We start from the raw sequence: 25,029 nt of genomic DNA on the forward strand, positions 1-25,029 counted from the left end.
ACCTTTTTCTTACATAGAATTAGGCATTTTTATAAAGAGTGCTTGTTTCTGATTTTAAAGAATAATATTACAATAAAATATTGTGATACTGGGTATGTGTGTTGTTAATGAGGTGTAAGTACTTCTGGGACCTCTCAATGAACTGGCCTAGTCAATGTGCACATTTATATGAACCATGTTTATCTTCAAAACTGTGTATGTATCTAATCTTCTGTGACTGTCTATAACCCACACAAAGTGAGGAACCCCATCCCACCATATGCCATTTTATTACTTAGCTGCACAACTTCAGGACACATGCAGAGCAGCATCAGAAATGTAAAGTTGTACCATTGCAGGAAACATGTTTATCTACTACAATAGAGTGCTTATGTGTGGTTTACAATTAAAACTTACAGAATCTCCTCATTTTCAAAGTTACTTATGTCAGCAACTTCATTTTCCACTTTCTTCTGTGAAGTCATTTCAATTACATGGTATGGTTTCATTTGTTTGAAATTCTGTAAAATCCAGAACTATAGTCAAGTAAACAGGATATTCCAGGAATTTAGAGGGTGGGTGTAAAATAAGTAAAACAGGCTCTGTTTAAGAAGAGTAAGAATATTCTAGTGATATGCAATGGTTGAGACGTGACACAATTAATTTGTCTAAGCTCATAATTTTGTGATGGAAAATATAAACCTAAATATATACAATTAAAGTATATTTAGCAGTTCATTAACCCCTGGATTAAATGCATACTCTATAAAATTATCTAGTAACGTATTTGGGAGTGTGGGAATGTTATGAGATACACGCAGCAAAGAATGAAGTAATTTTCCTGACTTGCATATATGATGTTTCCATTCCATGAAGACCTTTAATTAAGACAAAATCAATTTTCTACGTGACCCAGGTTTTTCCTTCCTGACAAGCAAACAACCTAGAGCATTCCTTTCTTTCATTGGCTGAGAAAAGTTTTCCCCAAACTTCAGCTCAGTTCAGACATGCACTGTCCCTGAGTGGACATTTACCTTCAGATGGGTCCACACACCTGTCAGCGTGCGGGCTCTTCTGTCAGACAAACACACCTTTCCTCATGTGGATTCTTCCCTCAGACAAATCCACATGTCCCCACATGGACTCTTCCCTCAGACCACCACATATGTCCTTACATTTACTCTTTCCTCAGAAAACAGACATTTCCTCATGTGGACTCTTGTCTCAGACAAACAAACATGTCTCCATGTGAACTCTTCACTCAGATAAGTGCACACATTTCCACATTGACTGTTTCCTGACACAAGTACATATATCAATGTTGAATAGTTTTGTGCAAAATGATCTCAAGATAATGGTAATTACAAAACTCCTTCCTGACAAGGTGTAGATACGCATTTTTTTTTTTTTTCATTTTAACTTAACTTGGATTTACTGTCAGGAACAGTGGTTGGCAGCTCTAAATGTACTGATGACAGACAGATGTCTGTTTTCTCTGGAAACGTATTTCTTATGTTCTTACTGGTCTTATTTGTTGATAATGTTTGCTGCTGTGAAGATACCTGGACAGTGTTCACACTAGAGAGTAAAAAAGAGTAATTGGCAGATTCACCCTGTGCATCCAGACCTAGGAATCCTTTGACCCTGCCCTCTCTGAAATGTAGACACAGAGGATGGATGAGCAATGCTGAGCGGTGCACCCATGACCACAAAAAGAAAGACATGGAAATGTGTCCACTCCCCTCCTTATGAAAGGCAACTCATCCCCTGTTCCTTCAGGCCCTGGTGAGGAGCCACCCCATGTCTGTGCCCTTCCTCGGTGTCCGCACCGTGGGGTCTGCACTGATCTGGGCTTCCCTCCTCATCATCCTCAGTATCAGGGCCCCTTGTGAATCAGGTCCAGCTGCGGCTGCTCCACATGGGGCTGTTCTTAGTCTGTTCTGTGTTTGCAGAACACCTGTGCGAAGTTCCCTGGTGGAGCCTGAAGGGGGAAGATTGTACAGCCCAGCAGTTCTCTGAGCCTCTCCTGCAAAGTCTCTGGATTCACCTTCACTGACTGCAGCATCAGCTTGGTCCAGCAGGCTCCAGGACCGGGGCTGGTGTGGGTGGCAACAGAGAGAAATTCAAGAGGAAGTTCTTACATGCACTCTTACGTGCATGGTCTCACTGACATCTTTACTTCTTTTATCACATTTGTTCTGTAAATCACAACCAATGGTGGATTCTTCATCTATTACACATTTGTTAAGTCTTTTTTGTGTCTTTTAAAAAACTGGTCACTTTGTTCTATGTAATATCCCTGTTAAGTCCTAAAAATGTTTTTTGATGTCCACTTTGTCTGCAATTTACATGGCTACTATAGCTTTCTTTTGGTTCATGATTTCATAATCCATGTTTTCCCATCTTTATCTTTTCTATTTGTGAATACGTAGGATAACTTTCTTGTACAAAGCTAATAGTTGGGTCTTGTTTTTTTTAAATCAACTATAATAAATTCTGTTTTAAAAGTGATATTAATTTTTCTGTTATTTTTTGTTTAAATTAGCATTTTATAATGATGATTATTTCTCTAATAATTGATTATTTAATTCAATTTTTATAAATATGGTATTGGTTACCTTAAGGTTTACAAAAAGAATTGTGTATAATTAGATTCTAATGCAGACACTGTGATGGCCTTGATGTGAAGTACAGAGATAGTGTAACTGTGTGCTTTGAATTCCTCCTTCTCACCACTCCTTCTTGTGTATCCTCAGTTTGCAATTACATATAAAATATAACATATATTTTTATCACTTTATATAGTCATATATTATAGCAATTACAAAGATAATAACTGCACTTCATCTTGAATTTCCCTTTTTTTACAATCTTAATTTCTTTGTATAGTTCTATGTTTTGAGTGCATATCACAAGGCTACTCACAAAGAAACTTTGCTAACATGTGCCCTGAAATATGAATCTGCTGACAAATTATCTCAGGATTTTTTTAATGACATAATTTTATTTGCTTTCACATTTATATAAAAATGAAATGCATGTACAATTTTAGTTTGCATTTCACTGATAATTTATTTTCTTGCATTTATTTTTTTCTTCCAGAAGATGATCACACATTACATTCTGTTGGGCCTTTATTAACCACGTTTCTGTGAGTCTTCTCAGGGTTGGATTTCAAGTGTGTGCTTGCAATGGCTATCACAGTTGAAGTCAGCTTCTCCTGTTCACAAAAGTTTCAAGTTCTTGCAGTGATACCTGCTTTTGTGTCCCTGTTTGGCTTTGGGTTTTCACATTTCATTCTCCCCAGAGACAGCCTCTTTCAGCTGTGGCAGGTGCATCCTGCTGACACTTTTACTTGGTGATTGTGTGGTGAAGGGGCTTGGACACAGGGGCACGTTCTCCAACCTTCTGACTAAGACTCCTTCTTAGCTATGGGTGGTGTGACTGGCTCTGAAGCATGGCCTTAAAAGTGTTTCTGTTCCTTCCCTTCCCCAGTGTCAGAGTGTCTCTTCCCAGCCACAGTGGATTTTCATCAGTGTCCTCAGCTTCTGACCCACTGTCCTTACCCCACAGATTCAGGATTTGATTCCTCAGGAAAGAGATGGGAGGTGTTTCTGGGTAGAGTTTCCTTGGTGTCCTCTGTTTCCTTGTGTTCTAGTTGATTCTACCAGTGCCTACAGGACACAAGATTTAATAAATGTCTCCTGCATATAGTGAACGGGGATTCAGCATTGAATGGAGCTGCTGTTCTTCCTCCCCAGTCCACACCACAGGACAGCAGGTGGGTGAGTTGTCTGGGGATTTCCCCAATCCTGTAGGAAAAGCCTGCAAGTGCCGGGAGTTTCACATTCACACGCCATTAGCACACACGTCCTCAACAACTCATGAAACTTTTCCAGGTTAGCTTTTTCCTTCTTCAATATGATGCCGTGAGCGGCACCTGCCCCAGTTACTCTAATAAGTGGACCCTAGTTTTCTCTGCAGGCCCCTATTTTCTCAGAATACAGGGATTGTTTTTCTCTGTGACATCAACTCAGATATGTTGAAGGGTTTATTTTTTGTAGTTATTCATGGTTTTTGTTAACGAGGTCAGAATAAGATTAATTTCTCAATTTCTACATTATAATGCTTAGTATCTAATTTCTAAATTAAATTCAGAAACTGAGACAACATACCAAGTATCCATTATTTGGTGCATTGTCAAACAATTTGAGAAATATTAATGTAGCAAAATACAATGAACCGTTGAAATCAAGACATGCCTCATTCACATAAGAACATGAGAATATTATAAAATAATTGTGGTGAGTGAAGGAAGCTGAAGAATTCACAGTAAATCTCATGTGATTTTATTAGTATAAATTGTAGTAGATGCAACTATTGTAAATTAACATGAAGTTCTGAATTTCCTATGAAAAGGATGGTAAGAGTAACAAGGTAGTTAAATGAAATTGCAGAGAAGTGAGAGAAAGAAAATAGAGGTTAATTGAATTGCTAACAGCATGATTGAAGTGCTGATTCAATGACTGCACACATGCATCAACATTTCCCAAATGCTGCACTATCAATTTGTTTCCATTATTAATTGATTTTATTAACGCAGTAACAAAAATGAATATATTGGCTGAGAAAAAAACAAGAAAGAGATAAATATTGACACTTGAATAATCACGGACTCCTGACAATACACGCATGTGAACACTGATTGTGTATTTCAGGTAAACACTACAAACGGCAAAATTCCATAAAGTTGATATGACAGGTGGGACATCCTGAAAACCCCTCTAAGCATGTCCCACACCACCCTGGAGCTGTCTCAGGGGAGCCGACTCCTCCAGTGTTCAGCGTCACAGGCACAGATAATAGGGCTAACCCTGTCCAGATGTGTGATATTGGACACATTGCACAGCTGCTCTGTTCTGCATGTAAGTATCTTCTCTAAAAATGTGACATTCACACTTGCGTTAAGGATATTCTACAAGTATATAAAAATTAAATAAGACGATGGATACTAAATGATTTTCAAGGCACAATCACATAATCTGAAGTTATATTTCCTGAGAGATAGAATTGACTCCAGTGTTTTCCGGGACTCTCTCATCTGCTCTGAGCACTGCCTTCTCCTCAGCCGTCCCACCCCAGAGCTTGCTATATAGTCGGGGACATGCAAATAGGTCCCTCCCTCTTCTGATGAAAAGCAGCCCAGCCCTGACCCTGCAGCTCTGGGAGAGGAGCCCAGCGCCAGAATTCCCAGGTGTTTCTGTTCGGCCATCAGCAGTAAACACACAGAACACACCATGGAGTTTGTGCTGAGCTGGGTTTTCCTTGTTGCTCTTTTGAAAGGTAATTGAGAGTGAAGTAGAAATTCTGTGTGAGGGGACATGAGTGAGAGGAACAGTGGATATATTTGGCAGTTTCTGACTTTGGTGTCTTTTTGTTTGCAGGTGTCCAGTGTGAGGTGCAGCTGGTGGAGTCTGGGGGCGGTTTGGTAAAGCCTGGGGGGTCCCTGAGACTCTCCTGTGCAGCCTCCGGATTCACCTTCAGTAGCTACTACATGAGCTGGGTCCGCCAGGCTCCAGGGAAGGGGCTGGAGTGGGTCTCAGCTATTAATAGTGGTGGGGGTAGCACATGGTACGCAGACTCCGTGAAGGGCAGATTCACCATCTCCAGAGAGAACTCCAAGAACACGCTGTATCTGCAAATGGACAGCCTGAAAGCCGAGGACACGGCTGTGTATTACTGTGCGAGAGACACAGTGAGGGGAAGTCGGTGTGAGCCCAGACACAAACCTCCCTGAGCCCAGACACAAACCTCCCTGCAGGGACGCGGGGGGAAATCAGCGGCAGGGGGCGCTCGGGACCCACCGATCAGAGTCAGCCCAGAGGCCGGTGCAGACGGAGCCTGATTTCCTGTCAGGATGTGGGACGTCATCTTTTTACAGTTCCTCTAGTGAACGTCTCTGAGTTCAGAACTCTGTGCTTAGTAACGTCATCTCTACATATTTTTAAAGGACTATTTATTATGATAACCTATTCTCATGTGCACAAAACGCAGATTGTTGCTTACAGAGATGAAAAGTCCTCACCAGGATCAGAGTCCTGAGGAAGCTCAGCGGTGCCTGATGGGATTTCTCCAATCAGACCCAGGACAGAAACCTCAGGGAGATTCCTGGACTAGAATAGTCTTTGGGATTCCGATCGCAGTCAATAGAGAGGCTGGGCCAGGGTCAGTGTCATGTAGAAGCTCACAGGTTTCTCGTCTGACCCTTCTCCTGACACTAAAGCCCATCAGCATCACACTGACCTGGTGCTCCTTTTGCTCGCAGACTTCGTTCTTTCTTTGTAGTGTTTGTTCTTCCTTTTAAATTTTATTTTCCTGCTTTCTGAAAAAGAAAAAGATGGTCTCCATGGTCTACATTCTAGAGGTAAAGGCATTTTCTTGGAGCTCATGTGGGGCTCAGGCTGTGGCTCCTGCAGCCACGTGGGAGAGGCCAATGGAACTTCCTTCTCTCCCCATTTTCTCAGGACCCTCCACTGTGTTGTGTGTAGACTCATCTGGGAATGCAATTGGCCATTAGCAGGGACTGGGATATGCTTATGTGATCAAAATGGGATGTGGATGTGGGATTAACCCTGTCCTATGCAAACTGTCAGAGTCATCTGCTTCAGAAGTAGTGTTAGAAAGAGTTTGTGAGATGCATCAGAATCAAAATGGAGCCCTTGTGTTAAAACCCTAATGAATGAATCTGGGGAAGGCCATGAAGGAGATTCTAACACCCATATTCCTGATAAGAAGAACTACCATCAACAGACTCTGCACAACCACAACTTTGCACAGAGGCCACTACAACCTTAAAAGAATTGTTTCTCCAAGAATAACTGCCCTGCAACGGCCTGTTCAACATTGCACTGATGTCACCCCTGTTATTGATCCTTCTAGCCCAGGATAATTTTCTTAAAACAGCTGACGTAACCCTCCTCGTTTTTCCTTAATTCTTTATCTTCCTTTACTCATCTGAATTCACTCATACATATTTCCATTGCAATACATATCCCAGTGTAAATATTATTATATTTTAGAGTCTCTTTCTTTCTGTTATTCAGGGCTGACAAGCTACAGATGGACACGCCACTTTTCTGTGAGACGTAGAGGATGACAGTTTGGTGATGGCTGGGAATATCCGGTGTACCCAAGATCATCCATCAATCAGTGTAGGTTGGAGGTCCCAGAGAGAGACGAGGCTCAGTCACCATGGAATTTCACTTTCTCCAGTTCTGCTCTGATGGAATCACGGCCACCCGTTTTACTTGTCCTAAGTAAATTCACAGCACCACATGTATTAGTGTTGGAGTGAGTATCTACAAAGTCTACTCTAACCAAGCATACCGTGGAACTTACCATTATCCAGAGCGAAGAATCTTTAACATGAGATCTATGTTCTTAAATTTTTTCAGGTGAAAAACTGATCGCTATCCAATCAGGCAAATATGATTTTGCTGATGAGTTGCAGATGTTGCATGTATATTTTGGATATCAATCCTTTTTCAGATGCGTGGCTTGCAATTATATTTTCCCATGCTGTAGATTGGAATTTTTTCCATGCTTTGCAGAATCTTTTTGTTTTGACGTAGTTCCATCTGTTTAATTCTGCTTTTGTTTCATGTGTCTTTAATGTGAAATACAGGAAATCATTGTTAATATTATTTTCTGGGTGGGGGAAATTTTACAATTGCAGGCCAGATGTTTAAATATTTAGCCTTTCAGAGTGATTTTTGTGTATATTTTAACCTAAAGTTCTTAATTCTTTGCTCATGTAGATCCAGTTTTTCTAACACATTCTTAGGGAGAGAGTTGGTTTATCCATTGTATACTGTCGTTTCTCATGCTGAAAATCAGTTTGCCACTGATGTATCAGTTTATTTCTGAACTCTTTCTACATATTTATGCCAATGCCATCCTGTTTTCATTATTCTACTTTTGTTATTACTTTTGAAATCTTGAAGTAAGATGTCATCACATTTATTTTGCCTTTTTACAAAGGTTTATTTTTACAAAGGTTCATTTTTACAAAGGTTTATTTTAACCTTTCACTCTTCTGTATCATAAAAATATGGCTTTACACATGACTTTCATTATGTACAGGTTATATGCTTGTTTTCTTACATTTTAGAGGTTTTATTATGAAATCTTGAATGTTTTAAGTGTTATTTTCTGTGTCTGGTGAGAAGGTGATTCTTTTCCTTTATCCTCTTAATTTAGCACATCAAATTTATTGATTTGAAGATATTGAATGATCAGTGCATCTCAAGAATAACTTTGAGCTTGTCATAGTGCAGAATCCTTTTAAAGTCTTATAGAACTTAGTTGGCTATGATTTTGGAGTACTTTATTTATATATACTAAGAACATTTGTCAAAAGTTTGATTTTCTTCTTTTGCCTTTGTCTATTACTGATAATACACTGATTGGAGACTCTTAGAAAGAGTTTAGAAGGTGGGCACCTCATGAATTTTTTTTAAAGTTAATCATTGACATTACTTTTTTAAATGCTGAGAGTCATTTTGATCTAACATATAACCCTTCATGAAGAATATTTATACGTGCTTGGGAAGCATGCATATCACGCAGCTGTTGGTTGGAATGTTCTGTAGATGTCTATTAGGTCAGTTTGTTCAACAGTGCTTAAGTCCACGGGCTTCCTAAGAATTTTTCTGTGGATGTTCTGTACATTATTGAGGGTGAGGTGTTGAAGTCTCCTCAGTTTTTTATTGTTTTCTATTTCTCCTCTTATATGTCTTAAAGTTTCATAAGTGTAGTTATATTTCTATTTTTTCAAATATGTAAAAGAGAAATAAAATAATAATTGTTAGTAATTTTAATGAGAAAATCACATAACAAGAAATTATATTTTCCAAATGCTACCATCAACACTAAACTTCTCCAGGAGTCTCACATCTGCCCTGGGCTCTGCTCTCTCCTCAGGCATCCCACCTCAGCATTTGCTAGAGAGGAGGGGAAGTGAAAATAGGGCCCTCCCTCTCCTGATGAAAACCAGTAGAGCCCTGACCCTGCAGCTCTGGGAGAAGAGCCCCAGTCCAGCATTACCTGCAGTTTCGATTTGATGATCAGCTCTGAACACACTTGGCTCACCATAGAGTTAGGGTTGAGCTGGGTTTTCTTGTTCCTATTTTAAAAGGTAAAAAATGGAGAACTAGAGGTAATGAATGTGAGTGCATGTGAGTGAAAAAACAGTGATTATAGGTGGCAGTTTCTGACCAAAATGTCCCCATATTTGTAGGTGTCTAGTGTGAGGTGCAGGTGATGGAGGCTGGGAGAGAGGCAAGAGGCAGAAAAGTGTGCCGGAGGCGGGGTGAGGCTGCAGACACTGTCAGCCCACTATGCCAATGTCACAACGAGTGCTGGAGAAGGTGGGAGTCTGATGGAGCTTCCCAACAACGGTGTGGTCCAAGCTAATCCCATCAAGGCCATTGGTTCCTCCTGGAGCATAGTTTCCCATCAGGAATCCCCCATGTGCCCAGCAGCAGCCACACCTTTGCATCTTCACTGTGCACTGTCATTGTTTGGGAGGAGCTCCAGGATGTGTCTCTTTGTCAAAACCTGGGTGATGATGTCAGAGAGCTGTGCTGGGTTCCTGGTCCAGGTGCTCCCTGATGCTGGAGGTACCGGAGGTGTGTTCTTAGGGTGGAAACACCGTTTATGGAAATGTACATAAGAAAACATGATTTTCCTTGGTTCTCTTAGATGACATGGAGAAGAAAGCATGCGGCCTGCAAACAATTGTAATTTCCTACTTTACCCCAAGTTCATAATTTCTTGTAAACTTTGGTTTCTGTCCAAGTACAGAGATATTGATTAGAGTGAGTTTGCTTCTTTCCACACACTAACCCTCACCTGCCCCAGATAAAGAGCACGTTGTCCTCACTCTGAGTCTGAAGGAGGAGCTGTTCCTGTACAACTAAGGGCCTGCAGAGACCCCTGTGTGCAACTTTACAGAGTCAGATCTTTCCTCATGTGAGGCGACCTCCACTGCCTGTGATTACTGCTCAGGTCTAATTGTGGATTCAGGATTACAACATGCTTTAGGCTATCACAGGACAATCTGATTCTCATAATCACCGTTATCATAGATAGAGGTAATAATCCAATGCCCATTCTTCTGTCAGCACTTTGTCTTTCTTATTTGGTTGAAAGCTCGAAGAAAAAATGTGACCATATATTTGTCTAATTCTAACCTCTGAATCTACTATTTGCTCTCAGGGACCCACAAATTGCAATACAGTGAGTTCCTCATTCTCACCTACACAGGGAGCTCTTCGTTCTCGTCCACAGAAGGAGCTCCTCATTCTCATCCACACAGGGAGCTCCTCATTCTCATCCACACAGGGAGTTCTTCATTTTCTTCAAAAGGTGCTTATTTGTGAGTTTCAACATGTTGTTCGGAACCTGTGCATGCCGACAACTATGATTCCCGGTGCACTCCTGGCCTGCTGAAGCCCTCACAGACCCTCTCCCTCACCTGTGCCATGTCTGCATTTCCCATCACAACCAGTGCTTCCTGCTCGAGCTGGATCATCAGCCCCCAGGGAAGGGACTGGAGCGAATCAGGTGCCCAGGTCATGAGGGAGTGCACATTCCAACCCAGTCCTCAAGAGTCCAGTCACCATCTCCAGATCCACATCCAAAAAAGTTATTCCTACAGCTGAGCTCCCTGAGCAACGTGTACACAACCACGGATTTTTACACAAAAGACACAGTGAGGGGAAGACATTGTGAGCCCAGACAAACCTCCCTGCAGGGAAGCTCGGGAACAGCAGGAGACGCTCAGGACACCAGGGGGCGCTCAGGACACACATCAAGGCAGGTGCAATGGGGGAAAAGGTGCTGGAGATGGGGTTTGGCATCACCATCATATTTCACCACTGGACACCCGCCACTGTGTTTGTTCTCATGTACCTGATTCCTTGTATGATTAGGAAATGGCATTTATATAAATATATAACCACATGTAGGTGCATCGAGTCGTCCTCTCCATGTTATGTAGGCCTTTTCCATGAAGACTCTAAGTCATTGTATTTATTTGAGCACCTCATAAATTATGGTCAATTATGTAGGATCTCTTTTACTTCTTTCTCCCTTTTTCCCTCCTTCTCTCTCACTCACAAACTCTCTCTTTCTCTCTCTCTCTCTCTCACACACACACACATACACACACACACAGAAAGAGAATTCTATAACTTCAACTACCTGATGTATTGAAGACAACTGATTAAACTGTAGGTTTTCCAGTTTAGCTGCTGTTCATATTGCTGTAAGAAGAAGAATGTTGTGTTTCTCAGCTGTGTACTTCTCTGAGATGAGTAGCAGCTTTTAAAATAATACCCAGATACTGAAAGCAATCCAAATATCAATCAGCAGCTGGATCAGTAAACAAATTGCGATAAATTCATTCACTGGAAAAACACCCACTGTTACAATCAGGTACAGCTGGATACGCTCAACAGCGAGGGTGAGTTCACAAGTACGTATGATGAGTAACATAAGACAAATGAATATAAGTCCATACGTATTATTCCACTTTTGTAAACTCTATAAAATGAAAGCTAATGTTACATAAAGAAAAGCAGTGGTTGACTCTGGACATGGTGCGAGAAGGGAAGGTGGAGGAAGCAGAAGTTATAGGAAACAAGAAGAAATTTCGAGGGTAGCTGATTTTTTTCTATGTTGAGAAAGGTAATGGTTATTTCACTATTTTCAAATTGTACACATTATGGGATGGCTATTATTTGCTAGTTTTACCTCATTAAAATATTATAAATTTAAACACATATAATTTGGTAGAAAATGAGTTAGACAGAAATGAATAAAATATATGAGAAACAAAAAAAGAAAATCACAGAACAAAAGTATTAAGGACTTCACTCAACAAACTGAAGAAATTTTAAATTTCCCAACACTGAATTAAAGGTGTAATTAAATATGTATGAGAAATCAAAGAATCCAGAATATACACATGAATAAACCCTACAACCACATATATTTTTAGGGAAAAACTAGAATACAACAAAATAATGTCATGATTTCATAACATAAAGGGTGTTAATCAACCACACCGGGCATGTCCAGCTCTGTCCTGGAGTTCATTGAGGGAACAGGTGTGTTCTGTGGTTAGGAATTGTGGCACCAAGCTCACAGCATCAGTTCTAGTTGAAAGAACGCAAAGGCCAAGAGATCTCAACTCAAATGTAGTGTGGATTTCACATCCAGGGGTGCCACCCATTCCCCCATGTAAACATGGAAAGGTTAATTACCTCTTGATGTGTCTGCCAAGATTAGTGCTCGTATCTCAGGAATGTCCAAAATGACTAAATACAGCAAGAAAGGAGACTGGCTCATGGTTCCTATAGTGGCTTGGTAGTGGAGGCAAAGTGAGGGTTCTCACTCACAGAAAGGAGTTTGTGGAACTTGAACCTCCAAATGGCATAAAATGAGGGAGTTCCCGTGATTCCTAACTAGATGATTCATCTCGTGTGAGAAAGAAAAGAGATGATGCAGGAATGAGCCTTAACTTATCAACAGTCAGGCTCAAAACAATAGTCTGATGATTTATTCTATGCAGCAACTATAAAAATCATGAGTATGGGTTGACCAGGTCTACAAAAAATGAGAAGACTGCTTAAAAGAATAAGCAAATAATAATAAAAAGGAAAAACGAGGAGAATGAGGTGAAAGACACGGTGCAGGGGATTAGACAAGGGTCTTGTCCCAATGTCTTGTGTGGAGACTTTTCACTGTCTAAAATCATCTGCTTATTCTGAATGTCTTAGGTGAGCTGTCTGCTCCAAAACATCAGAAGCCCAGAGGATTCCTGAGGATACTCACTCTAATATCTTCTAATTGAGTAGCCATACAATGGTGAAATATTCTTAGTTATTGTTATTATAATTAGAAATAGGCTCTCACTCTGTTGCACAGGTTGGAGTGCAGTGGCACAATCATAGCTCACTGTAACCTTGAACTCCTGGCTCACACAATCCTTCTGTTTCAGCTTCCTGCATAGCTAGGACAAGAGAGGTGCACCACCACAACCAGTTGATTTAAAAAATTCTTTCACAGAAATGGGGTCTCCAACAGAGCGAGACTCTGTCTCAGAAAAAAAGAAAAAGAAAAAGAAATGGGGTCTCCCTGTGTTGCCCAGGCTGGTCTTGAACTCCTAGTCTCACATGATTCCCCTGGTTTTGCTTCTCAAAGCAGTGGAATTATAGGAATGAGTCACCACCACTGGTCTGAACTGATTCTTTAGGTGCAAAATATCAACACAAGAATTGACTCCCTGAATTTTTTCTGTGGAATTTTGGCCACTAGTGCCTGATAAAATTTATTGCAATGTGTTTCAACAGCATTTTTTTTTTACTGATGTTTCTTTCAGTATACATAATTCCATGGCTGAAGATCACAAAACACTGTTAAAAGATGACATGAAAAGGCCACCTTAAACTTTTGGTGATTGAAGTGAATATAATACAAAAATTACTTTCAATATCGTGTAACACATGCATGCAACAGGATAGAGGTGAGCAACGAGGGTCAAATTTTTCAGTGTATGAATCTTGCAGCTTCTGAGTCATAGAGTAGTAACTGATGTGTCCTGAGGAAGGGACAAGAGTGCCATAGTGCTAATGGGATAATTATTGGCCAAGAGAGTTTTCATATTTTAGCCGGGCGTGGTGGCTCACGCCTGTAATCCCAGCACTTTGGAAGGCCTAGGCGGGCGGATCACGAGGTCAGGAGATTGAGACCATCCTGGCTAATACGGTGAAACCCCATCTCTACTAAAAATACAAAAAATTAGCCAAGTGTGGCATCGTGCACCTGGAGTCCCAGCTACTTGGGAGGCTGAGGCAGGAGAATGGTGTAACCTGGGAGACTGAGCTTGCAGTGATCAGAGATCCCGCCACTGCACTCCAGTCTGGGCAACAGAGTGAGACTCCATCTTAAAAAAAGAAAGATAGAGTTTTTGTATTTTATTAGAAGTTTTTACATTTTTTAATTTAAAGATGCCATTTTTCAACGTATCCAGAATATTGTGAGTGGGGTTGATTCTGTATGATATGAACCATGGCAATGCCTTCTATGTTTAGATATTACAAACCAGGTTAAGACTGCGTGTTTCATGTAATGATGCACCAGAATATTATTCTAGCTTCCATACTAGTGTTTTGTTTTTCTCTTTGTTTGCATTTGGTTTCAAATTTATATGTCCGGTCTCTAGAATATAGGAATTCATTTAAAAGTGTCTTTTCTTGTTGCTCACTTTGAAAGAGTTTCCAGAAAATTTAAATAAAGCAAATAAAATATACTCTACCTGCAGCATGTTTTACAGTTCTGCATTACTGTAGAGCATCTGTATTTAATTGTGGTCTTTGGTTAATTGACAAGCTCTAATAAGTGTAATAACTTCTGCCTTATGGGCTGATTTTACATCAGGTGGAGGAATATACCCCAAATGAAAGTTTGTACTGGTAATATAAATTGTTACTTAATAACCACCACATGTATTATTTAGGGGTTACTCATTAAGAATTAATGTTAAATCAAGGGTCTCAATGGGAGTAGTACCTAATGGATATACAAAATATTTTGCTAATCTAGATAAAATAGATGTGAACACACTCTTAGAATCCAGCCACGTCTCCTGTCTACCACATTATTAACCCCACAGTAACTGACATCACTTGGGGCTTGTTCTAATTATTCAATTAGTTACTTATTTATCTCAATGCCTCTGGATTATTACGTGCAACTACTTCAGCAGAAAGTGAAGAAAGACAACCTAGGCTGACTAAACAATGAGGAAAATCACAACCTAATGAAACAAGAAGCCTGGATGTGAGCAGGTCCAGGATTGAATAATTTGACAGCTCATGTGCCCAGGCAGTTTCTTTTCTCAAAACAAAAATAGACAAGTAGGACCTAATTAACTAAGGAGTTTCTGCACAGTAAGACAAACAAACAAACAAGCAAGCAAATAAAACTATCAGCAGGGTAAGCAGACAATCTACAGAATGTGAGAAGATATTCACAAATGTTGCATCCCACAAAGCCCTAATATCCAGAGTCTATAGAGAACTCAAACAAATCAAAAAGCAAAAAACAAATAACCCCTTTAAAAATGGGCTGATATGGGCCAGACATGGTGGTTCACGCCTGTAATCCCAGCACTTTGGGAGGCTGAGGTGGGCGGATCACGAGGTCAGGAGATCGAGACCATCCTGGCTAATATGGTGAAAGGAATCATTTCAAGACATGGAGAACACAGATGGATGATAAATAAAATACATTCATATCCACTTAAGGGTGGAAACTGAGGAAAGTTGACCTAAATTGTCCAAAGGGCCCTATGGCTTGGTTTCTGTCTAGGTCCCGATGTCAGGATTCTTCCAGGACTTTGTGGCTAGCTCATCACTTCTCATTAAGAATTAGCCTCTGCTGTTTCCTCAAAGTGTTTATTTAATCTGATAACCAATTTAATCTGATAACCAATTTGTCTATAAATTGTAGAGTTGAAATGCAACACATATTCATTTGAAATAATCTGGCACAGATTAAGCAAAGTTGATAATGATTTTTTTCATTCATTTGTATTTAAGATCAGTGGCTAAGCATTGATATTTTTGATAACATCTGTGATTCTCTCAGCAGCTTTATCTTCTGAGAATATGATCTGGTGTGGCAGTTTTCCTAGCTTAAATGTTATCTCTTTTTGCATTGACTTCCACCTTTATATTTGCCAGGAATCTGGGACAAAGGAGCGCTTCTAAGAGTTCCCTAACTTGCCCATTTTCGTGGGTTTTCCAGAATATGTTAGGTGCTCTTTTGTTTATGAAGCATCCCAAAGCCATGCACTGCCCTAAGACATGTTTATTTCCTAGTTAGACAAATCAGAATTTCTAATAAATACAATCAATTCTGCCATCTGGGCTGATTTTACATCAGATAGAGGACTGTGTTCTAAAGGAAATCTTACATTAGTAACAGCAATTTTAGTCATTAACCTAGAGTTTTATTTCTGAGGGGTGAATCGTAACAAATAATATCAGGTCGAGGTTCTCAGCGGGAGTGTCTAAACCTCTTGGGTGTCCAGAGTCTTCCCTGTTAACATGAAGCATCTGTGAGCACAGTCATAGTTTCCAGCCATGCTTCTCCCTGTCTCTCTATCACCACAAACTAACAAAGACCTCACCTGGAACTTGGGTTAATTTCCAAATAAGTTATTTTTTAACCTTTATGTCTCTAGATTGTTGTGTGAGGCTATTCCAGTAGAAAGTTTAAAAGAACATTTGAGGCCAGGCACGGTGGCTCAAGCCTGTAATCCCAGCACTTTGGGAGGCTGAGATGAGTGGATCACGAGGTCAGGAGATCGAGACCATCCTGGCTAATTGGTGAAACCCCATCTCTACTAAAAAAAATACAAAAAGCTAGCCAGGCAAGGTGGCGGGCGCCTGTAGTCCCAGCTACTCGGGAGGCTGAGGCAGGAGAATGGCGTGAACCCAGGAGGCGGAGCTTGCAGTGAGCTGAGATCCAGCCACTGCACTCCAGCCTGTGTGACAGAGCAATACTCCGTCTCAAAAAAAAAAAAAAAAGAACATTTGAACTGACTAAACAATACAGAAAATCACTAATAAAATGAAAAGGCTAGATGTGAAAGGTTCCAGGCCTGGATACTGCAACAGTTCATGTATGCAGGTAGTTTCTTCATCCATTCTACACTGACACACCCAGCATGTCAGCTTCATGCCCCATTTGACTCCTATTATGTAGAGACATGGAAATGATATCCTCCAGGTTCACACACAGATATGAAAATTGGTGGGAATAGGGGAGGAGATGACTCTGCAATTCTCTGAAGGACCAGGAAAGCCTAAACAGACCATCTCCCTGGTCTCCATGACTGCCCCACGTGCCCACATGCACTCCTGTCCCTGATAGGACAAGAGGACTCCGTTGATGAGGCTGAGCATTTTATATAAATTACTAGGGACTGACATTGAGGTTTCAATAACTAATTTTTATAACCTAAGTTTAATTACCCCCAAATGGTTACCACTTTCTTCAGTGAAAAATTGCTTGCCTTGATTGAGTTTTAGGAAGATTCCCAGTGTTCACAACCGAGCTTCCAAGAGTGCATTGAGAGCAGAGAAACCCATCTTTCCTGTATTCGCCACTAAACTCAAGTGGACTCGGCACTGCCTTTGATCACTGCTGCTTCTCTGCAGAGTTCAGGTTTCTACTTCTCACAAATCCAACACACCCTCTCCCTCTCCTCAAATGTTTGGCTTCCACTTCCTGTAAGGTCACACTCTGTTCTTAGCTTTCTCTCTGAATGATCTTAGGAAGGTGGTGATGAGCCATTACGTGGACATTTTATATCATCTCAACATGAGACCCACGAGTGGTCATGAATTATTCTTCTGGTTATGTTAATTGCATTTTCTTGGCATGTTCATTAGCAGTAATATTCGAAACCATTTCACTTAAATCTTTGATGCTTCATTTTTTTGTTGTTGTTGCTATGACACTTTTTCTTCTATTGAGTCTTCCCACTAGCCTTATAACATGACCTAGTATCCAGGCTGAGTTGTCATTAATCACCACATATGTCAAAAGTTATGCATTATTTTCACAGCAGACATCATTTTCTCTTTCCTGGGGATGAACACACACTGCAGAGCTACCCCCACTTACAAGAACATATGAGCAATTATGATATTTTCATTTACTTGACTAATATGTAATATCGTTCTCCCTTCAAATTCTTTACCTCCCAGAAGGCCTGGACAAATTCTTCTCCATCTGTTCAAACCATAAACTCAGAAACCAAACCACATGGTGAGCAAAAGCTCACTTGGTTCTGAATATTGTGTCTATCTCTTCCTCTCCAGTGTTCCACAGCCCCTCGGCACATCTGTCCAGGCTCTTTCAAGAAAGTTTAGCTCCTGCACAGTAAAGGAAACAATTGAGTGAGGGGAGAACCTGCAGATGATAGACAATATTTGAAAACCATTGGCCGGGCGCAGTGCCTCATGCCTATAATCCCAGCAGTTTGGGGAGGCAGAGGTGGGTGGATCACAAGGTCAGGAGATCGAGACCATCCTGGCTAACACGGTGAAACCCCGTCTCTACTAAAAAAAAAAAAAAAAAAAAAAAAAAAAAAAAAATTAGCCAGGTGTAGTGGCAGGTGCCTGTATGCCTGTAGTCCCAGCTATTCGGGAGGCTGAGACAGGAGAATGGCCTGAATCCGGGAGGTGGAGCTTGCGGTGAGCCGAGATCGCGCCACTGCACTCCAGCCTGGGTGACAGAGTGAGATTCCTTCTCAAAATAAATAAATAAATAAAATAAAATAAAATAAACGATTTATATAACAAGGGATTACTATCAAGCATATAAAATAACCTCAACTCATCTGCAAATAATAATGTGATTAATAATGGATGAATAACATGAATACATATCTCTAAACAAAAGAAATGAAAAAGAGTAGAAAGATAGATAGATATGTTAGTACATACACATATATATTGCTAGAAATCACTAATATTCAGGAAAATGCAAATTCACAATGAGATGTCTTCTCATCCTTCATCTTTGCAAGAAAGTATGTTATCAGAAAGGTAAATAATAATAATAATAACAAGCTAGCTGGGTACATCAAAAGGGAAATCCTTATAGACTACTGGTGGAAATGTAAATCAGTCCAACCATCATGGGAAAAAATAGAACTACCACATAATTCAGCAATCCAACTGCTGAGTATGTATCTATATAAATAATTAAAAGAAAAAAAAACTAATATTGAAGAGATACCTGTACACCCATGTTTATTGCAGCACTATTCACAATAGCTAACATATGAAATCAACATATGTGTCTATCAACAGGTGAATTGATAAATAAAATATGGTATATTTAAACAATGGAATATTATTCAGCACTAAAATAAAATTCTGCCATTTGAAGCAACATGCATGGAACTGGACACCATTATGTTGAGTGAAACAAGCCAGACACAGAAAAATAAATACCGTATTTTCTCCCTACAATGTGTAAGTTGAAGAAAGTTGATCCTCTAGAAGTAAATCATAGAGTAGTGGTTATGAGAGGCTGGGAGATAAGAAGAGGCTTGTTAACAAATGAACAATTACAGGTCGACGGGAGGGATACGCTCTAGTGTTCTTCAGTGCAGTAGGGTGACTACAGCTAAAAATATATTATACATTGTATGTTTACAAGGAGTCAGAAAAGAGAATTTTGTATGCTACCAACACAAAGAAATGTCAGTATCTAAGCTGATGAATTTGCTGATTGTTCTGATTTGGTCATACCACATGGTACACAGGTATAGAAATATCATGTTGTACCCCACGAATATAAACAGTTACTATGTGCCAAATCTAAAAAAATCCTTTAATTAAAAAGGATTTATTTGCACACGTTACAAATGATTCAACACAGAGCCAGGAATAAATACCATTTTTATTTGAAATAGTGAGTTTCCTAAGAACATAGTTACATTCATTTGAACCAAATCATGCACTGGATCATGGTGAAAAAAGACAAACTTACGCATAGAATAATGTATTTTTAATTTTAGGCTTCTATTTAATACTATAAATGCACATACGTTTAAAACAGCTCAGTAAAGTACAAACTTGAGGAAATGTGCATGTGGTGTGTGAGGGGAGAGCTTTTATTGTAGTCACTCTGTCCGCGGTGGATGCGGTGTGTGTGTGTCTGTGTCTGCTTGTGTTTCCTCTGCTTGGAGTTCTCTGTCATTCTCGGATCTGTAGATCAGCGTCGTTCACAAAACTGGGAACATTCTTAGCTATATTTTTTCAAATACTGTCTCTGTATCTACAGTTTCTCCTTTCAGATTTAAAAGGTACATAAACTATACTATTTGATATTAATGTTTACTTTCTTCACTCTCTTTTCATTTGCAATATGTGCAATTTGCTTGGTGAAATTTCTAGTAACATTTTAAGCGCATGGTTTCATTTAAAAGCTGAGCCAGTTCTACTGAGGAGTGTGCCTAAAACTTGCTCAATGTTTTTGTTTTTGTTTTTTTTTTTTTTGAGACGGAGTCTGGCTCTGTCTCCCGGGCTGGAGTGCAGTGGCCGGATCTCAGCTCACTGCAAGCTCCACCTCCCGGGTTCCCGCCATTCTCCTGCCTCAGCCTCCCGAGTAGCTGGGACTACAGGCGCCGCCACCTCGCCGGATAATTTTTTGTATTTTTGGTAGATACGGAGTTTCTCCGTGTTCGCCAGGATGGTCTCGATCTCCTGACCTCGTGATCCACCCGCCTCCGCCTCCCAAAGTGCTGGGATTACAGGCGTGAGCCACCGCTCCCCGCCCAGCTTGCTCAATGTTTATACTGCATAGCTTTTGATTTCTTATACATTTCCATTTGATTCTTTCTTAGTATTTTCATCTCTCAGTTCCCTATATAGTCCTGCATTATGTCCACAGTTTCTTTAAGAGATTTTTACATGTGAATTATAGTTACTTTACATATCTTATTTAATTAGATAGTATAATACCTGCATCATTTACAAATCTCATTCTAATCATTTGTTTATTGTGACTTTGGTGTTTCTCATTAATATATTTAATAATTGTTGTTGATTAGCAGACATGTTGGGTTGGACGGTTGATATTGGTGAATTATTTCATTTTATGCATTTTCTGCCTGTGTTTGACCACAGTTTAACTTTGCTGGGCCTTTATTGTGGGAGCGTCTGTGGATTTTCTCAGAGCTACGTTTGACATTTTCTTTTGCAGTGAACATCAGAGTTGAAGTCTGTTCTTCTGTGTCCGCCAGAGACTTCAGATCCTCCAGTGATACCTTGTTTTTCTTTCCTGCTTGGCTTTGTCTCTTCACCTTGTTCCCTCCTCCAGAGAATCTCTTTCAGCTCCTTCAGGTGAGTTAAAATGTTGTATTTAGCTGAAAATAGTGAAATTGGTTGAAGGCAATAGAATAAAGGGAGACTTCCTGAACTTTCCTGCATCCGTACTGTGACCTTGAGTCTGGGTGTGACCTTCCGAGTGTTTCTGAACTTCCTCCAGATGAGATGTTCATCTCTCTGTTTTTGTCCTTTTTTCTGGGATGGAGTCCTCTTGTTTTCCCCAGTTGTTCCCTCCCACAGCTCCAACGTTCTATTTTGGTGTGATTCTCTTCCAGATTCGCTGACCTCACCTTCATATCAAGGCTCTGATTAAATAAGAGGGGGGGAGATATTTCTTAATGAAACTTAGGTGAAGGCCTCTTTTTCCATCTCAGTTCCTAAAAGATTACTCCAGTGCCCCTAAGATAACTGGCTTTTGTAGCTTGCTCCTGCAGAGTAATATCTTAATTCTGCAGTGGGGATAAAGGTGGTGGATCTCAATGCATTTCGGAGTGTGGGCTCTTTTTCTCTCACAGACAGACACATTGGGAAAGAACAATTTTTGTGAATGTCCCCATTTTGGGGAAAAGGAATTCAAGAGGATGTAAAAGCTCTTCGGTACGTGGTCCCTGAGAAATTCACACTACAACATGTTTACCACACTCGACTTCAAGTAATCATATATGTGTGTGTGTGTGTGTGTGTGTGTGTGTGTTTCTCTTGAAATAGCCTATGTTTTACATGCCAGACTCTGCCCCAGTTCAGCTCATACCCTGGCTTTGTTACTCTCTACAAGAACTCGCCTTTCCCTAGATTTTCCATTTGATGTTTATCTTAAAACTTCCAGTATTTAAAGTAAATGATGAGTTAATGGGTGCAGCATACCAACATGGCACATGTATACGTATGTAACAAACCTACACATTGTACACGTACCCTAGAACTTAAAGTATAAAAAAACCTAAATAAATAAAAATAAAATTTGCAAAATAACATCTTCTCTGTTTATCTGTTATTGTTGATGTCCTTGTTGTTAAAAAAAGAAAAAAGTAAAGTATATTCCCCATTTAAGTACATTTCAAAGCTGAGTTGCAGGTTTTTTTTGGTAAGACCAAGAGTATTAAAAGAATGCAAATATAGTTAAGCTGCTTAATAGAAAAACAAATTATGGTAAATATATACACTGGAATACTACCAATCACTTATAATAAATAAATGCCTGATACACAGAACAACAAGGTAAAATATCTAAGTATTTATGTTGAGTAAAATAAGCCAAAAAACTAAGAATATATACTATGTTATTTCATTTTTATAAATCCTGCTAAATAAAAATGTATCTAAATTAGCGCAATGAAGATCAGTAATTGCCTGGGGAAATGGTAGAAGAAGGGAAGGGGAGAGGAGGAGGAATACAGCCGAACAAGAGGAAATGTTAAGAAAAATTCACTTGTCCAATTTATTGATAATGACAGTTACATCATGTTTATTTATTGTACATTTTAAATATGTGTTTATTATCTTTTAATTAAGCCTCATAAAATGTATTACAAGCAAACAAATGGAAACTTAGACAAGAAAGGAGTAATAGCAAGATAGAAAAATACATTAAATGTCAGAAGTACCTGAAAATGAATGTCCCTGGGCCCTAGTTCTCTCCATATTTTCAAGTGAGAGCTGGAGTGCGGTGACATCACACATGCTCTTATTCCAGAAAGTGGATTCTAAAAACCACACCGGGCATGTCCAGCTTTGTCCTGGAGTTGGTTTAGGGGGAAGTCAAAGCCATTGATGACATTGATGAGGAGCACAGGGCCAGACACCAGGGTCCACTTATCCCAGATATGAGCTCCTAGATGTATACAGAGCCCCCTCCATGTGTGGGTTCACTTCCACATCTGTAAATGGAGAAAATATTGACTCCCACAGAACATAATATATACAAATATTTTAAAATATAATAGAGTGATCAGGACAAAGTGTTTATCACAGCACAATTTCATAATAAGACAGTACGTTTTCCAAATACCATCATTGTCAGCAAACTTCTGCAGGGCACCATCTTCTAATCTGGGTACAGCCTACTCCTCCAGCGGCCCACCGTAGAGCTGCTATATAGTAGGAAACATGCAAGTAGGGCCCTCCCTCTACTGATGAAAACCAACCCAACCCTGACCCTGCAGCTCTGAGAGAGGAGCCTTAGCCCTGGATTCCAAGGCACTTCCACTTGGTGACCAGCCCTGAGCACAGAGGACTCACCATGGTGCTGGGGCTGAGCTGGGTTTTCTTTGTTGCTATTTTTGAAGGTGATTCATGGAAAAGTAGAGAGATTGAGTGTGTGTGGATGTGAGTGAGAGAAACAGTGGATATACGTGTCAGTTTCTGACCAGGATGTCTCTTTGTTTGCAGTTGTCCACTGTGAGGTGCAGTTGGTGGAGTCTGGGGGAGGCTTGCTACAGCCTGCAGGGTCCTGAGACTCTCCTGTGCAGCCTCTGAATTCACCTTCAGTAGCTATGGCATGAGCTGTGTCCGCCAGGCTCCAGGGAAGGGGCTGGTGTGGGTCTCGAACATCAGTAATAGGAGTAGTACCATATACTACGCAGACTCCGTGAAGGGCTGATTCACCATCTCCAGAGACAACTCCAAGAACTCGCTGTATCTGCAAATGAACAGCCTGAGTGCCGAGGACACGGCCGTGTATTACTGTACGAGAGACACAGTGAGGGGAGGTCAGTGTGAGCCCAGACACAAACCTCCCTGAGCCCAGACACAAACCTCCCTGCAGGGGTCCCCACGACCACCAGGGGGCGCCCGGGACACTGTGCTCGGGGCTGTCTCCAGGGCAGGGGCAGGTGCTGCTAAGGGCTGGTTTCCTGTCATGGTCTGCGGCTGCCTCATTGTCAAATTTCCGCAGGGAACTTCTCCGGATTTACAATTCTGTACTCACATTTCATGTCTCTGAATGCAAAATTTTTTGTCCTTTTTGTTTTGTTTTGTTTTTGTTTTTGTAACAGGAGGACACACCCTCGCCTCCACAGAAGCCCAGTGTCACTTTGGGGGCAGATAATCCTCCTGTGGTCACCAGGATGAAAGTCCCGAAGAATCTCAGGGGAACCTGGGGAGTGTTTTCCAATTTGGCTCAGGACAGAGACCTCCGTGGGAATCTCTGATTAGAACAGGCTTTGAGCTCTGATGGGAGCCAAGAGAGGCTCACTCAGGGTCAGGGTCCTTAAAACCTGATGGTTTTCACAGTTATCCCCCCTGATCTTGTGAAACTGTGCACATCTGACTCAGACTGATTCAGTTGACCCTCTTTCTGCTAATCCATTTTCATTCGCTGTAGACTCGATTCTCACAGTTCCCTTTCTTCTTCTCTTTCCTGAAAACAGAGGATGTGTTTTCTGTAGTCATAATCCCAGAGCTCAGGTCTGCATGACCTGGGTAGGCTAAGTGAACTTTCTCACTCACCGTTGCCTGCACTCTCCTGCTGTCTTCTGTGCATGGAGGCGTTTGGAAAATGAAGTGGACATTAGTCATGAAGGGAATAAGACTAGTTTTCTCCAATGGGATACTGATGTAGAGCTGATCTTGTGCTTCTCACACTGTCACAGAGTTTGGACTCTCCCCTGTGACTTTGAGGAGCGCTGAGGATGGACACTCCATGGTGCTGTGAGCTCTGGGTAACAGTAATTGTAGGGTCTGGCTAGGCAGCCTAAGGTCAATACTGCTGGCCATTGGGAAAGACAGGCTGGAATTCCTGGGAAGACCTGCATCTGCCATCCACCATGGAGTCCCATCGTCTTCTGTTATGCTCTGACTGAATCAGCCCCACCTCGATTATCTAGAACAGTCTTTATGACTTAGGAAGAAATAGTGGTAGGCTCTCCTAACACCTGTATTATGCCATGGGAGCAACAGCTAGGTTAGTGTGTGACTGAATAGATGAGACTGTGGTCTACTCAAGGTGACAGGTAAAAATGATTGTTGCTATTACTGTATTTTATTTTATATTTGGCAGTATAGTCATGCTCATATTACAAATATTTTTGCTACATTTTTTGTGTCAGAAGCTTTTGAACAAGAGCAACTT

At 40.6% G+C, this 25,029-nt stretch overlaps 1 pseudogene and 1 gene segment (V, D, J or C); both read left to right on the forward strand.

Annotated features, from left to right (window-relative positions):
- The first annotated feature begins 5,188 nt into the window (after positions 1-5,188).
- On the forward strand, positions 5,189-10,421 carry LOC113221631. The segment is given in 3 exon segments: positions 5,189-5,322; positions 5,424-5,750; positions 10,258-10,421. Coding segments are annotated over 3 exon segments (537 nt in total).
- Positions 10,422-23,076: 12,655 nt separating this feature from the next.
- Positions 23,077-23,775, forward strand: LOC111535211 (annotated as a pseudogene). Its single transcript, XR_002729350.2, has 2 exons — positions 23,077-23,245; positions 23,349-23,775. The product of XR_002729350.2 is annotated as an immunoglobulin heavy variable 3-21-like (transcript).
- Positions 23,776-25,029: the final 1,254 nt, after the last annotated feature.

This window comes from Piliocolobus tephrosceles, unplaced genomic scaffold, assembly GCF_002776525.5.
Source record: "Piliocolobus tephrosceles isolate RC106 unplaced genomic scaffold, ASM277652v3 unscaffolded_26526, whole genome shotgun sequence".
NCBI classification, from domain to species: domain Eukaryota; kingdom Metazoa; phylum Chordata; class Mammalia; order Primates; family Cercopithecidae; genus Piliocolobus; species Piliocolobus tephrosceles.